The sequence below is a fragment of the Chlamydotis macqueenii genome, chromosome 1, assembly GCF_036417535.1.
Source record: "Chlamydotis macqueenii isolate bChlMac1 chromosome 1, bChlMac1.mat, whole genome shotgun sequence".
Classification (NCBI taxonomy): domain Eukaryota; kingdom Metazoa; phylum Chordata; class Aves; order Otidiformes; family Otididae; genus Chlamydotis; species Chlamydotis macqueenii.
In genome coordinates this window covers 178,909,057-178,923,521 of record NC_141556.1, presented here as the reverse complement: position 1 = coordinate 178,923,521, position 14,465 = coordinate 178,909,057, and the positions used below count along the sequence as shown (strand labels likewise).

General features: G+C 37.8%; 1 protein-coding gene across 1 annotated transcript in view; it reads right to left on the bottom strand.

The window, feature by feature from the left end:
• Positions 1-642: 642 nt before the first annotated feature.
• The window catches only part of DIAPH3 (diaphanous related formin 3), a 256,760-nt gene continuing 242,937 nt past the window's right edge, over positions 643-14,465 (bottom strand). The window contains exon 29 of the mRNA XM_086771793.1: positions 643-920. Coding sequence (XP_086627919.1) covers positions 661-920 — 260 coding nt within the window. The 3' untranslated portion in view covers positions 643-660. The remainder of the gene's footprint in view (positions 921-14,465) is intronic.

The window sequence follows — 14,465 nt, the reverse complement described above, 5'->3', positions numbered from 1 at the left end:
CATAACTAAGCTTAACAACAGTGATCTATTAATCACACATAAAGTATATTATTTGCATAGATTTTCTGTTTACTGTCCATGGATTTCGATTTTATAAATACATATATAATTCAGTAAGCTTTGGTGCTCTTTAATAAACTCAAACTGGAACATGGCTGATTTATATGATACATATTTCCTATTACTATAATTGCAAAGGATGCTATAATAATAACTTTTTAGATGCTAAAACCTCTTAAGTATAGCAACTGCAGTAAAAAAAGACAATACCTTTGATGTTATTTACTGATCCTTATTCCCAGGCCTAATAATTTAACAATATTTAAAAGATATTTCTGTTTTGAGAAGCTCTCAAAACATGTGGTCAGCAGTTTGTCCCCTGAAAGGATTGTGCCTTGGAATAATTTAGTATCTGTTTCTATTTTTTGTATGCTCAGTAGGTAAAAACATATAATAAAAACAATCTTGCAGTTATGCAAATCTATAGTATCATTTTGTACAGTCTTGCAAACAACCAGTTTAGAAGTAGACCATTCATCCGTGTAGAAGTTGGGAACTCAGAAATATGCAATGTCAATAATAGAAAATTAGTGTATCTTTGAAGACGTAGACTATTATAGCTTGTTTTTAAGCTTTGATTTAATCCTTTATATGATTATTCTACAGCGCTCGCAGTCTTGCCAGAAGAGCTTCTACTTCTTCAAAGGCTTCTCCCTTAGAAGGAGACCCAATACGATCTATTTTCTTTTCTTTGTTGCTTTCTCCATGACAGGCTTCCTTTCTTCCAAAAGCCTTGTTCCACGCTGTAGAAGAACTTGTTTCCACATCATAAGTAACCTCTTTGGTGACTGGGCTTCTTGTCAAGTTTGAACTGATACTGTGGTGCGAACATGACTTCTCTAGTTGTCCTTTCTGGTTCTCTGCAGAAGATAAAACAAATAAACCTTATTTCACAGTTAAAATACTCAGTTTCAATATTTTTTAATATAAAAAGACTTTTTTTCTCAGATGAAATTTTACATGCAGATGATGTACTAGAAGGAGTAATGATTGCCAAGGAGGCAAGACAAAAAATATCACTTCAAAAGCAGCGAGCTTGGTTCCTTGGAAGTGATACAGACTTTACATGAGCTCATTAGATTAGTATCTGTATGTCCTACAAAATCACAGATAGAGCCTGACAGGATCCTCCTTTCTTACTACAGTCTAAGAGAAAACAGAGTACTCAGCACTTCACAGTATCTTCCAAAGTTTTATCTGGTTAATTACATTTTCTATGCATTTTTTCAGTTGTTCAAATTTTAAAAATATATTTCAATTTAATTATCCATTGTAATAACTCTTCTTTCCTTGGTAATCTTTTAGGCAGCTAAGAAATTTCAAGAATTTGCATAACTTGCCACTTTTTGCTAAACATCACTAGTATTGACTGTCACAAGAAGTTCCACTCACAGTTAAAATCCAGGAGTTTTGCTAGGTTGACGTGTATTAACAGATAAATTTAATTTCTGTTCCTCCCCAAAATCAAGTGACTGTTCTCAAAACCAGCATATGTGTGTTCCCTCTCATAGAGTAGAGCTCAAACTTTTTAAAAACAGGTGTACTCAATATTCATGTAACCTTGAGCAAGGCTTGAAAATGGCTTCAACAAACTTGACATGACATTTAAAGTTTTTTGGTTATTCGCTGAAAGATGTTCCATCATCCCAATAGTAATGACTTTGGAGCATAGGCAGTCACTCATGACAGTGTGTTTTATGTGAGTGCTGAAAATTCCTACCGAAAACAGCTTGTACATTAAAAGGCAGCTGCTGAAGATATTTACTGCACTGTCATTTCCTGACCAGGGGCTCTTGGTGATGGATGAGGATTTTACACCCTTTGTTGGACAATCTCAGCAAATTCTGTAAGAACAATCACCTTTTGGCAAGTGGAAGAAAATAAATATCTTCTTTCTATCATCTTCTAAATCAGATTAACAATTCTTAATTAAAAGTTGATAATAGTGAAATTTTGCACTTAGATTAAAAATTTAATTTCTATTTTATGCTATGGAAAATGATTTGACCCTGAAGATGCAGCAGCACACATTTCCGTTTTCCTGAATCACAGGAGGCCAAAGATTAGGTATAAACACATCTTTATAATTACATATAATGAATTCATCATGTATAATTAAAATATCCCTGTTATGTACACTCTTAAGTATCCCATTCTATTTAAATGTTTACATTTATCGATTCTGAACACATATTTGCAGGCAGATAAAAGCCTGCTACCTGTGTCAATATACAAAATACTAGCTGCACCATCGTCTTTTTTTTTTACATTCAGTCTAGGGGCAGTGGGAAAAATACTTGGTGTTTTGAAAACCAATACTTTTTTTTAAAGTAGAAAAAACATATTGTCATTTAATCATAGGTAAAATATAGGTGTTAGACTTTAAAAAGGCAAAAATAAATTAGGTACTGAAAGTAAGCTTCTCAAGTGTACCAACACCCAAATTTTAACTACTTTGCAGTTCAGTGGAGTCTTCACCCCAAAATACTCAAGTCTGAGGAGCAATTAGTTATGATGAACTAGACAGAATAACAGAGGTGGTGAACACTTATGAAGTGAGGCCTCAAAGTAAAATCCAGCAATATTTTCCTCAGTTTCCTGTAGTGCATGAGGGGCAGGATAAGGTGCTTTAGAGTGAGATTTAGAACAGCAAATACTCAAAGCAGGGAACTGCTGCAAGTTAGCTATTAAGAAGTAGTAGATGTTGGCATCTATCTGAACTCTTGTTCTGTTTTGAAACTCGGTAAGTGACTTAGTCTTGCGCAAAAGCGTGTCCCATAACTTGCTGCCTACAATCTGGAATTGTTGTATGGGGATAGTGACTGAGTAAAACTCAGTATAGCTGTGTCCTTTTTCCTCCCCTTAAACCAGCAGCAATCATGCTGATATTTGTGACCTTCTAGGCATAGACTAATGAGTGGAGCATTCAACTTGAAGGACTCCCTTCAGTCTGAGGGGTCCTGCAACAATGGGAAATAGGATTAGGAAAGTGCCTTAATCACTGGCCAGTTTATGTGAGTAGTCCTCGTTTCATCTGTTGTAACTCCTGTCCAGTGATGATGCCATGATTCACTGGAGAAATCACAAATTGTCATGTTCTTAATACATGACACTTTACCCTAGTGATTAGCAGCACTTCCTAAATAATGAGAACACTTTGGTCTGAGCCATACTGAAAAAATACTGAGCAGCTAGTGCCAATTGAAAAAAAAAATTAAAAAAAAAAGATGTGGGCATATATTTTATCTAAATCCTGTTTTATAATCTCAAAGTTGTTATTTCAGTTGCTTCCTGTGTATGTTCTTTTAGGACATGGTTTAGTGGACATGTTATGTTAGGTTGATGGTTGGACTTGATGATCTTGGAGGTCTTTTCCAACCTTAAAGATTCTATGATTCTATGATTCAGTCAAGGAGGAACTTCTCCATACAGCACTGCTATGCCTAAGTGCATGTCCAGTAGTAGCAGACGTGTAGGCAGGCAGTTCCCATTCAGAAACACTGAACTTTGCTAGGCCTGGCTCAGAAAGCACAGGCATTTGCTTACAGTCGCAGATTTCACTTTGATAAATACGCACCTCAAGAATTAACTGCTGTAATACTTGAGGTATATATGCTGCTGGTGGCATTCTTCTTATCAGAGTGAAAGATCACTTCCATTTCAGTTAAAGTGTAACTTAACTTAGGTACTAGCAAGGAAAAAGTGTCACTAATTCCTCAGAAACATTCATGTCTAGCCTGCTAATTTTTATTTTAATCAAGCAGGAATTAATTTGTGTTAAACCCAAACTCTTAAACACCCTGTACGTTTCATACACGGATTCAAAGCTTGCATGTATGGGTGATTTGGTACCCCATTCACTCCACAGTCATGTCTTGGGATTGTTATCACTCTTTTCTCAAATCTTATGCTATAACGGCAAAATCGAAGAGGTGCATTTTCAATCTATAACTGCTGAGGTGGGTGGTTTAAAAGAGCCAATGCACCTTGCATATGAATTAAAAACTACATGGCTGCAAGCTGCTGCAGGCTAGCATGTAACTTTGATCAGAAAAGTAAAAGAGCTGCACTTGTTTAGTTTAGTGTGATAAAGGTTATAATGAATATATTTACTTTCAAGAAAAGCCCTAAGTCATGATGAGCTGACAAAGTAAGGACAAAAATGAGCATTAATACATTAATACATTTCTATTTGAAATTAAAACCTTTTGAACCATCAGAGTAACGAAGTTTTGGAATGCACATATATAGAAGGGAGAGAAAAACCATAACCACTTATAAGCAGGAATTTGATCTGTTTCTGAAAACAATATTTGATATGGCTGCCTGCAACAGCAAGGAGGTGGCTTAGTGACACTGGCCACCATGATAATCCTATGTTTCTAGAACAAGGGTACCCACAGAAAATCCACAAACCACACAGATATTAACAGACTTTTCTGAACTACTTTGAACCATTACATCAGGGACATACATAAATTTGATTTGTGCTTTTGATAGTAAACTATATTTGAAACAAATTGCAGAATAAAATAAATATATTTACATATACATCTTGGTTCAAATACACTTTTAAAGAGTTGAATATAATAAACTTATAGAAGGTTAAAAGAAAACTACTCATGAAAGGCACTTCTACATGAAGTCTTGTTAAGAAGAAAGCTTACATTTCTGGAGATGTACTATTTGTCCACCTACTGTAGTAAGGTGTACCTTCCGGCAGTAGCAAGACAAAAAAGAAATCAGACATTAAAAATCACTGGATAAAGACAGAAGTTATTAATTTGCTATATGTACTGGAAGTAGTTGAGACAAGTTTCTAATGCTTGGTCACTTTTAGCAATCAAAACTTGTCATTAACCTGTATCATAACAAGCACTATGCAGATAAAAAAAAACCCCAAAACTTGGAATTCACATTTAAGTTTTCTAAATGCTGGGGTGAGAAGACGTTTACCCATAATAGTTTTGACTTTACTGCTATGGAATACCTCCAAGCACAGGCTAGGCAGAGATCACATTGTACACTACGAAAGTCTCAGTGTCCAGATTCCATGACATTTACATCTTTTTCTTTCCCTTGTTCAATATCTAACTCTTGTGGATCCTTCAGACCTATTAAAATTCAGTTTTCACAGATAAGAATTCCCTGAACATTGCTGTTAATCAAAAACATTTCAAAATCATATTCACATAACCTAGAGCCTACTATTATCTAGATACAAGTCTTTTAAAATTACTTTGATTAACAGCAATGCTCAGGAAATTCTGTTGACAGAAAATTGTGCTTAATAGCTTTCCATAGTTTAAAAGATGTCCTAGCATAGAATAACTTATAGCGATATGGTTATGATCTATTAAAGGCTACACTCTTTATATTCAGAAAAAGGAAATAGCACGCTAGCATGTGAACAAAAAAAAAAATCAGACCTGCCTGCTGTGAACCTGGGGAAGCAAAATATGATCATTTGGAGATTTTAAAATCCTACATAATCCCGTTATATATTACATTTAATAGAGAACAAAAATGATTGCAAGAGACTCATTAAAGTAGTGATATGGATTTTTAAAAAACTACTAATAAATATTTAAAATAAAAAAGGACTTTGAAAAGCTTTATTTCATTGCATAGTTTCTCAATAAAACTCTTGATACTAAGGATGTATTTAGTTTTTATGTAAATACTTGTACACCGACTGAAAAATAAAGTTGCAAATACAATAAGGAGAACTGCATTACATAGCATTATATGCTTGTATTGCAGTCATACATCTCAATGTAGGGCATGACAAAATCGGAACATAAGAAAGAACAATGGCAGTTACAACCTCATTACATCTTTTACCAAGTTAACAGGGAAAAATGCTCAAAAACCCAGTGGAATATTTCAGTCTCTCAGCCTTGTGCTCCATGTGCTACATCATATTCCTGAAGCTATGTCTATGCTAAGATTTTTCTTAAGCCCACACATACTCACCAATCTTACCATCAATGCAAATTATTTTTACAAAATGAGTCACGACCTGCCTGTGTTAGAAGGTAATGTGAGGGCACGACCCCGGGTCAAATGGTTTTGGGTTGGTAAAAGTAACAGCCCTCATCGCTGGCTCCTCAGTGCAGTGCCATAGTTTGTCTCAGGTTTGCTGCCCCCAGTGCGTAGAACTGAAAGTCAGGGAAAAGCTACACCACCATGTGCCGTACTCACATAGTTTCCCAGCACAAGAGCAGGTAAAAGAGCATGTGCTTTTGACAACAGTGTGATATGCTGATTCTGGATGCACCTGTACAGCATTCGCACAAGCTGGAATGCTTGCAGCAGTCCAGCATCCGCATGGGAGTGCTGTCCAACTTCCACAAATTACATCACGCACGTTCCAGTGCAATCCTATCAAGTGTGTTTAGACCATGGTCACATACCATAGGCCTTGTGAGGATAACAGTGTAGAACTCCATATGCTCCATCTAAATAAACAGAAGCCCTCGAGAAGTTAGTCTGGAGATGTTCCTGAAGGGTCTTCTTGCCAATACCAAAGTATAAAGCATTGCTGGTGCTTTGCTGAAGATATGAGGAAAACAGTAAAACAGTTTCTAAGCGTGAGCTACTTTTTCTGATGTAAACCAGGCAATACTCAAGTGGTTGAGATTTACTTAGATAGAGTCTTAATTTGAAAGGGTGAATATGACCACTGTTGGCAGACCTTTTGAGGACCTCTGTTTTTAAGTTCAGGACAAGGTGGAAGTTCTAAATTCCCACCTCAGCTGCACCTAGCTTCAGCTCTAAAGTGGATAGCTCTATTAAGTGTAGGTAGCAAAGTTTTGGTAGTCAGGAGGTCTGCAGGGGTGGCGTCTGTGCCCTGTGCTGGACACAGCCAATTCCAGATGGCTCCAAAGGACCCACTGCAGGGCACAGCTGAGCCCATCATCCCCTTCTGCCATTGGTTCACTCCCTATAGGGACTGAGTGTAACCTGTGGTGAAAACAAGGGGGTAGGAGAGGAGTCTGGAGTGAAGCTGAGCCTGAGAAAGTAGGAGGAGTGTGTTTTCTCTAAGTGCTTTGATGCTTTTTTATTTTTGTTTCCCAACACCCAAATCAGTAGTTATATATATATATATATATATATAAAATAGCATTAAATTAATTTCCCACCAAGAGGGAGATTGAATGAGTGGCTGGGTGGGAATCTGGCTGCCACCCAAAGCCAACCCATCACAACAGCTGAGAGAGAAGACAACTCCATCTATCTTTCATCACTCCCTGTAAAAATCCCACCAGTTCTGAAAATTGTCATTTTGAATATGCAGATTCCAAACTCTTGACTTTTTACTATCAGAAACATCAACAAGAAAATAATTATTGTTTTCCTCTCAAGTATCAAATAAGGGTCTTGTTTCTTGCACTGACTCCCCATTTCTAGTAGAGCTTAAGATACTGGACACTTGTGAGCCCGATTTTTTTTTCTGGCACCCATCTTTCCTTAATATTATTTATACAGCCCAAAGTTGGCCTTCTGAAATCCATTCCCAGAGCTTGGCATTGGTGTTAGAACATCACAACAGTTAATTCCCCTTCTTAAAATCCTTACTACCCAGAAGCAGAATTTAGACATAATATGAAAGATTGCTATAGCTAGAAGGTCCATGTCTATTACATAACATCACTCATAAAAAAAAATGGGATAGGTCCTTGCTGGATAGTATAAGGAAAATACTTAAAATACTTTTTTTTTTTTTATTGCCACTTTTTATTAGTTTCATATTTTTTCAACAATTTCTGTGACTGACAAGGGTAGGACTAGAGAACATCCCTGAAACGTTAAAGAGGTGCTGTGTGTTGTTATGACATATTTCAGTTATACCCTGCAGCCCCAGCCCTAACACCTAAAGGAGGGGTAGCTGTACTCAAATGATTTTTGCTTGATAAGTAATTTCTTACATCTTAATATTTTATGCTAAATGCTCACAATCTGACTAACCTAAAGCAGATAACAATTAAAGAGGCACGAAAAACTGTTACTGATTTCTGGGACATTAAAAAAAAATTATGCATGTTTAATTTAATAGTTACTGCTGTTCTTGAGTGCTGCATTAAAAAGGTGTGAAATACAAGGAATAAATACTAATCAACAAGTTCAATTTAGATGAGAAAAAGTTTTCAGAAACAGTAAATGTTTTTTTGTTCATTTGAAAGGCAAGAAGAGGGTATGTCAGCACTAAGTGAGGCTAACATAAATGATTTAGAGAAATTAAATTTCAAAGAAAATCAATTACAAACTCTGAGCACAGTAATTTGTGATGAGAGGAACTATACTGGACCAGATCCCTTTTACTTAGTCCTAAAGCAAAGCCTTTAAAAATTCTTTTAATCCCACACCTAACTACAGCTTCTCAAAGACTACTTTAAGCTGCTGTTGATCACTCAATCTTTTTCCTATCTTTTCCAAATGTACTTTGCATTTGCATTGAGTTGGGATCAATTTCTCTGTTTAAACTAATGTAGTCTCACCTCTAATAGGGCAATGACTTTTGTTAAAGGAAATGCAACGTCAAATTACTGATATTTAAATGAAAGTCTTGAGTGCCCATCAAGATGAAAAGAGAACAAAAGTGAGGATCAGACTACTGACAAAATCACCCCAGATTTTAATGTAAGTAAGAAAATAAACCTCTGAAGTTATCTGGCGGCTAATTCAGACTTTGGAGTCTGGCATCCTCCCTATTTCACTCGGAATTACAGTGGATCTTCTGTGTCTCCTCATGCATCTTTCCCCAAATGAAGGCACATTCAGGAGTTCCTAGGAAACTGCAAAATAGAAACTTACGAAATAGAAACCTATTTTGTGGTCATAATTGATTTTTAGAGCACATGGTTTGAATAATTCTGAACGAACTAGATGGGTAAGTCTCTTAATTTCAAAACAGATAAATAATTTGGCATAACTTTAGTATTAATAAATAATAAATTAATCTTCTTATTTATGTTGGGATGAAGGGGGTAAAAAGATAAATCTTGCACATCCACACGGATACCCAGTGGCAGTGGGTCTTCAGGCAGTGGTCGGAAATAGATGTTTATGGAATTTCTCCAAAGGTACAAACAAGATAAATATCAACTTTTGCTCTTCTTTGACGCAGGAAGTGATCAGGAAATTACAACTGCAAAACTGGAGGTTAACATATTTAGACTATTATAAATTCCTGAAATGTGTTTTATTACTTGATTTTTTACTTTGTTCAGAAGTGTATTGTAGCTTGCCATTTCAAATCCCCTTCAGAGTTAACACAGTCAAAAATGACGACTGTATAAGTTAGTGATCTGTGACAAGACACAATAGAAGTCCATAATCTAAAGCTGTCCTCTGTTCAGCTGATGATAATTTATGTAGATCCCACATACTAAACTACCACTGATGCCTTTGAGCAGCAGACACATTTAGTCTCCAAACCTGTCTGCACAGCATTTCCCTACAGATGAATACTGCTTTCAAGGTATACTTTGATAAAGAATTTCAGGAATACACATAAGGACTGCTGCTGTGAAAGGAAAGCCACTGGCAGCTGCAATGGGTAATAATAATCATAGAACAGTTTGGGTTGGAAGGGACCTTTAAAGGTCATCTAGTCCAGCCCCTGGCAAGAAACAGGGACATCTCAAACCAGATCAGGTTGCTCAGAGCCCTGTCCAGCCTGGCCTTGAATGTTCCCAGGGATGGGGCATCAACCATCTGTCTGGACAACCTGTTCCAGTGTTCCATCACCCTCATTGTAAAAAAAAAAAAATTCCTTATATCTAGTCTGAATCTACCTCCTCCTATTTTTAAAACCATTACCCCTTGTCCTATCACAACAGGTGCTGCTAAAGAGTTTCTCTCTGTCTTTCCTGTAGGCCCCCATTAAAGTACTGGAAGGCCTCTATAGGGTCTCCCTGGAGCCTCCTCTTCTCTGGATTGAACAGCCCCAGCTCGCTCAGCATGTTCTCATAGGAGAGGTGCTCCAGCCCTCTGATCATCTTCGTAGCCCTCCTCTGGACTTGCTCTAACAAGTCTAAGTAATAATAAGTAATATGCTAATGAAAATAACCAAAATGGAAAGGAAATACAATTTGTGTCTTGTACCAATTGTTGTGGAAAAAAACACAGTAGGAAGTCTCCTACCTCTGGAAAATAAAACTCCCAACAAATACAAACACACTGGCCTGATATTCATGGGATTCTCTTCACTGAGGTTCTAAATAACGTTGTTGTTTCTGTTAAGTACTTGTGATTTAGCATAAACATTTAAAAAAACCTATATATATATAACCTATAATATGTGTAGTAATTGCCTTATGATTTTAACACTAAATTATTTTTTATTCACTATTATTGATATTCATAGAATCATAGAATCACATGGTTGGATGGGACCTATAAGATCATCTAGTCCAACCGTCTTCCCACTACCATTGCTGCCACAGCTACTAAACCATATCCTGTAGCTTCTCATCAAGCCGCCTCTTGAACACTGCCAGGGACGGAGACTCCACCACCTCCCTGGGCAGGCCGTTCCAGTGCCTTACCACTCTTTGAGAGAAAAAGTTTTTCCTCAAGTCCAATCTAAACCTCCTCTGGTACAACTTGTGGCCATTTCCTCGGGTCCTGCTTGTTGCCTGGAAGAAGAGGCCAAACCCCTGTTCATCACAACCTGCCTTCAGGAAGCTATAGAGTGCAATGAGATCTCCCCTGAGCCTCCTCTTCTCCAGACTAAACAATCCCAACTCTCTCAGCCGCTCCTCATAAGACTTGTGCTCCAGACCCCTCACCAGCTTTGTTGCCCTTCTCTGGACACGTTCCAGGGCTTCAATGTCTTTCTTGTAGTGAGGGGCCCAAAACTGAACACAATACTCAAGGTGCGGCCTCACCAGTGCCGAATACAGGGGGATGATTACCTCCCTGCTCCTGCTGGCCACACTATTTCTAATGCAGGCCAGGATGCCATTGGCCCTCTTGGCCACCTGGGCACACTGTCGGCTCATGTTCAGCTGAGCATCAACCAACACCCCCAGGTCCCTTTCCTCTTCACAGTCCTCCAGCCACTCAGCTCCGAGCCTATAGCGCTGCATGGGGTTATTGTGGCCAAAGTGCAGGACCCGACACTTGGCCTTGTTGAACCTCATGCCATTCAGCTCAGCCCAGTGATCCAGCCTATCCAGATCCCTCTGAAGGGCCTCCCTACCCTCAGGCAGATCAACACCGCCACCCAACTTGGTGTCATCTGCAAACTTACTGAGGGTACACTCAATCCCCTCGTCTAGGTCATCAATAAAGATATTGAACAAGATGGGCCCAAGTACCGACCCCTGGGGGACACCACTTGTAACAGGCTGCCAGCTGGACTTGACTCCATTAACCACCACCCGCTGGGCACGGCCCCCTAGCCAATTCTTTATCCAAAGAAGGGTATACCTACCCAGTCCACAGGCAGCCAGTTTCCCTAGGAGAATACTGTGAGAGACCGTGTCAAAGGCCTTGCTGAAGTCCAGGTAGACCACATCAACAGCCTTTCCTTCATCCACCAGTCTGGTCACCCAGTCGTAAAAGGAAATGAGGTTGGTCAAGCACGACCTGCCTTTCGTGAACCCGTGCTGGCTGGGCCTGATCCCCTGGATGCCACTCATATTAAATGTTTACAAGCTAGTCCATAATTATTTTAATAATTGCTAGAAAACCATACAATTTGTATTTCCTATTTTTAGCCCAAACTTCTGTTCCTCGGTTTATAACAGCGATCAGAATATTGGTAGGTTGCATTACTGAAGGTAGAGCACAAATATTTTGTAATGTTAGATCAAACTGATGGAAAAATTGTCTTTCACTCATCACCTGTTGCACTTCTCTCTGCTTCTAAGGGAAAGGGGGATCTGGAGAGTCCTGCAAATGTTTTTGAAAGCAGCATAAAGATGAAAGGCTACAGCTGAAAGTAAATTAGGTGTTAATTTTAACAGCTGAGTAGAGACACAATTTTCTCACATTCCTATAATAGGTACCAGACCAATATCCTAAGGCACTTCTTGCCCACACAGGTCAGAGTCTCAATGAACTCCTCTCATTTTAAAATGTTTTTAAAACATGTCTCTGGAGGGAATTAGGGCAACAGAGAGAGCTGCATGCTGTTGTTGCTATGGCAGGTGAGAGTGTTGGTGATTTAGTAACCTGGAAAAGTATTTATGAGAACTCCAAATCCTAAGTAGATCGAAAAAAAGATTTACACAACACTGATGTCAGCTTAAAGGTACCTGTGCTTCTTTACAGCATGGGTGCTTCTCAGCAGGACAGAAGCAGACCTGATTGTGAGGTTTGACCTGTATAAACTAACATCCAAGATTGCCTTCATGAATACACTGGAGATGGGATGAAGCCGAATCATCCTAGTTCATGTCAGTTTCATTGTTCAGGCGTTATTATTATGGTCCTCGCTTTCCTCTGACAAAACTTTGTAGAAAACAGGCAAAAGCATGCTATCAAGGAGACTGAAACTGTGTAGCAGGAAATAGTAGATTTTTAAGAAGACCCTCATGCAAAACTAAATATTGGGAAATAAAGGCAGAGGAAAGTGATTCATCTTCACCTTGCTCTGCAAGATTGAATTTATATTCCTTTGACAATTCTCTCTCTCTTTATATGAAGCTCTAATTAATGCTACATGCTTTCACTTAATTACTTCCTCTCTTTGAGACAGACTGTAATTGGGCCTTGCTCATGTGTGGAGGAAGATGGGATATTAAAAGAAAGTTTTTACTCTGTACATGATCCAGCCATACGTGTATTTGACACCAACAACTGTACTTTGCAAGTGTGACAAATTGCTTTGAAAAGGGACCAGGATTTCAACACAGTCTAAAAGAGGAATTATTTTTGAAAGATAACTTTTACCAACTCTTCCAAATCTCACTGAATTATCATATGAGACAAATTTGAGACACATTGTCATAGGTAAAGAATCCAGTTATTCTGAATTCAAAAAGCCATGTTTAACATCATTAATGGCATGCATTTTTCATGTGGTGAACAAATTTACTGTCCTGCATTCTAACAATTAGACTCTTAGCAGCCACTTTGGTATGTAAAAAATATCAGAAGCCAACTGTAGCATTTCCAGTTTCCTCTTTTCCTAATAGATTGCACACAATTACTGTTTAGCGATAGCTGGCTAAGAGAAGTTAATCTTCCTATATAAGAGAGGATTTTTAAAAAAAATTTCAAGAAATTTAAGACACAATACATATTTAGGCTTACAGAAGAAACCTCTTCACTTACAGATGATTTAGAGAGAAAATTTTACATAGAATATGAAAAAATAAGAGAGACTGAAAAACGGAACCCTTTACACTCACTGAGAAATCAAAGCAGAAGGCAGTAAGACTTCCCAAGCCACTGAAACAAAGGATTCTTACACATAGGCTTCGTTTTCCTTTGTCTGTTCTGACTTATGAAGCAGCCTTGCAAATGTGTCTAGCTCAAAAGGTGATATTAAAAACAAACCGTTAGGGATCATCATGGTATATTGATTATGCGAAAGAAGCCAAACTGAATTTAATTAAAAACAGCAGACTCCAAACAGGAAAAATCTTCTCTTTTTCTGACAGAGATGGTTAAGGAAACATTTATGGTAATGCCAGCACATCTGCTGATTACAGTCAAAGCTGCAGGACTCCAACATTAAATCACTGAACCATCCTGACAGCTTCTGGGTACACGAGTTTCATTCTAATAATAATTTGCTGTGAAATTTACCCAAATCTGAAAATTAGTCAGAAAATGTTTACAAAGAATATAGGTAAGAGTAAATAAAGCAGATATAAAATTGATTCACATCTGAAAAAACATATCTAAAATAGATGTTTGGCACTCAGACATTTCAGAGCTGCACGTAAATTGGTAAATCTTTAAAAAAAGACTAAGCACTTTAAGAACAGAATATAATTTTACCATCCATTTCCTATTGATTGTGACCTATCACTTTTTTTTTTAGAATTGTTAGCATGCTTGTTTGTTTCATATAAACACAGATTAGCCGTTTGAAGAAGGCCTGTATCATTTAAAATCAATTTTTAATTCCTGACACCTGAGGATTCTACACAGAACAATATACTTCATTGTAAAGCTTTAATTGATGCATCTATGTGCTGCAGAGGGTGATTACTTGAATAATAAGTACAAGAGACGTGTGATCTGGTTGCTAAGCAAATGTGAGTAAGAGAAAAAGCCCGAGAAATGACGAACAATGAATCAAGGTGTGATGACAGGATAATTATTCTATGAACTGTCATGTTGAAGGACTCGCAGAACATTGACCTGCACATGATCACACATCAGAAGATTGCCTGAGGGGTAATTAAAATAATAATAGACAAGTCCAGCAGTCACAAAGA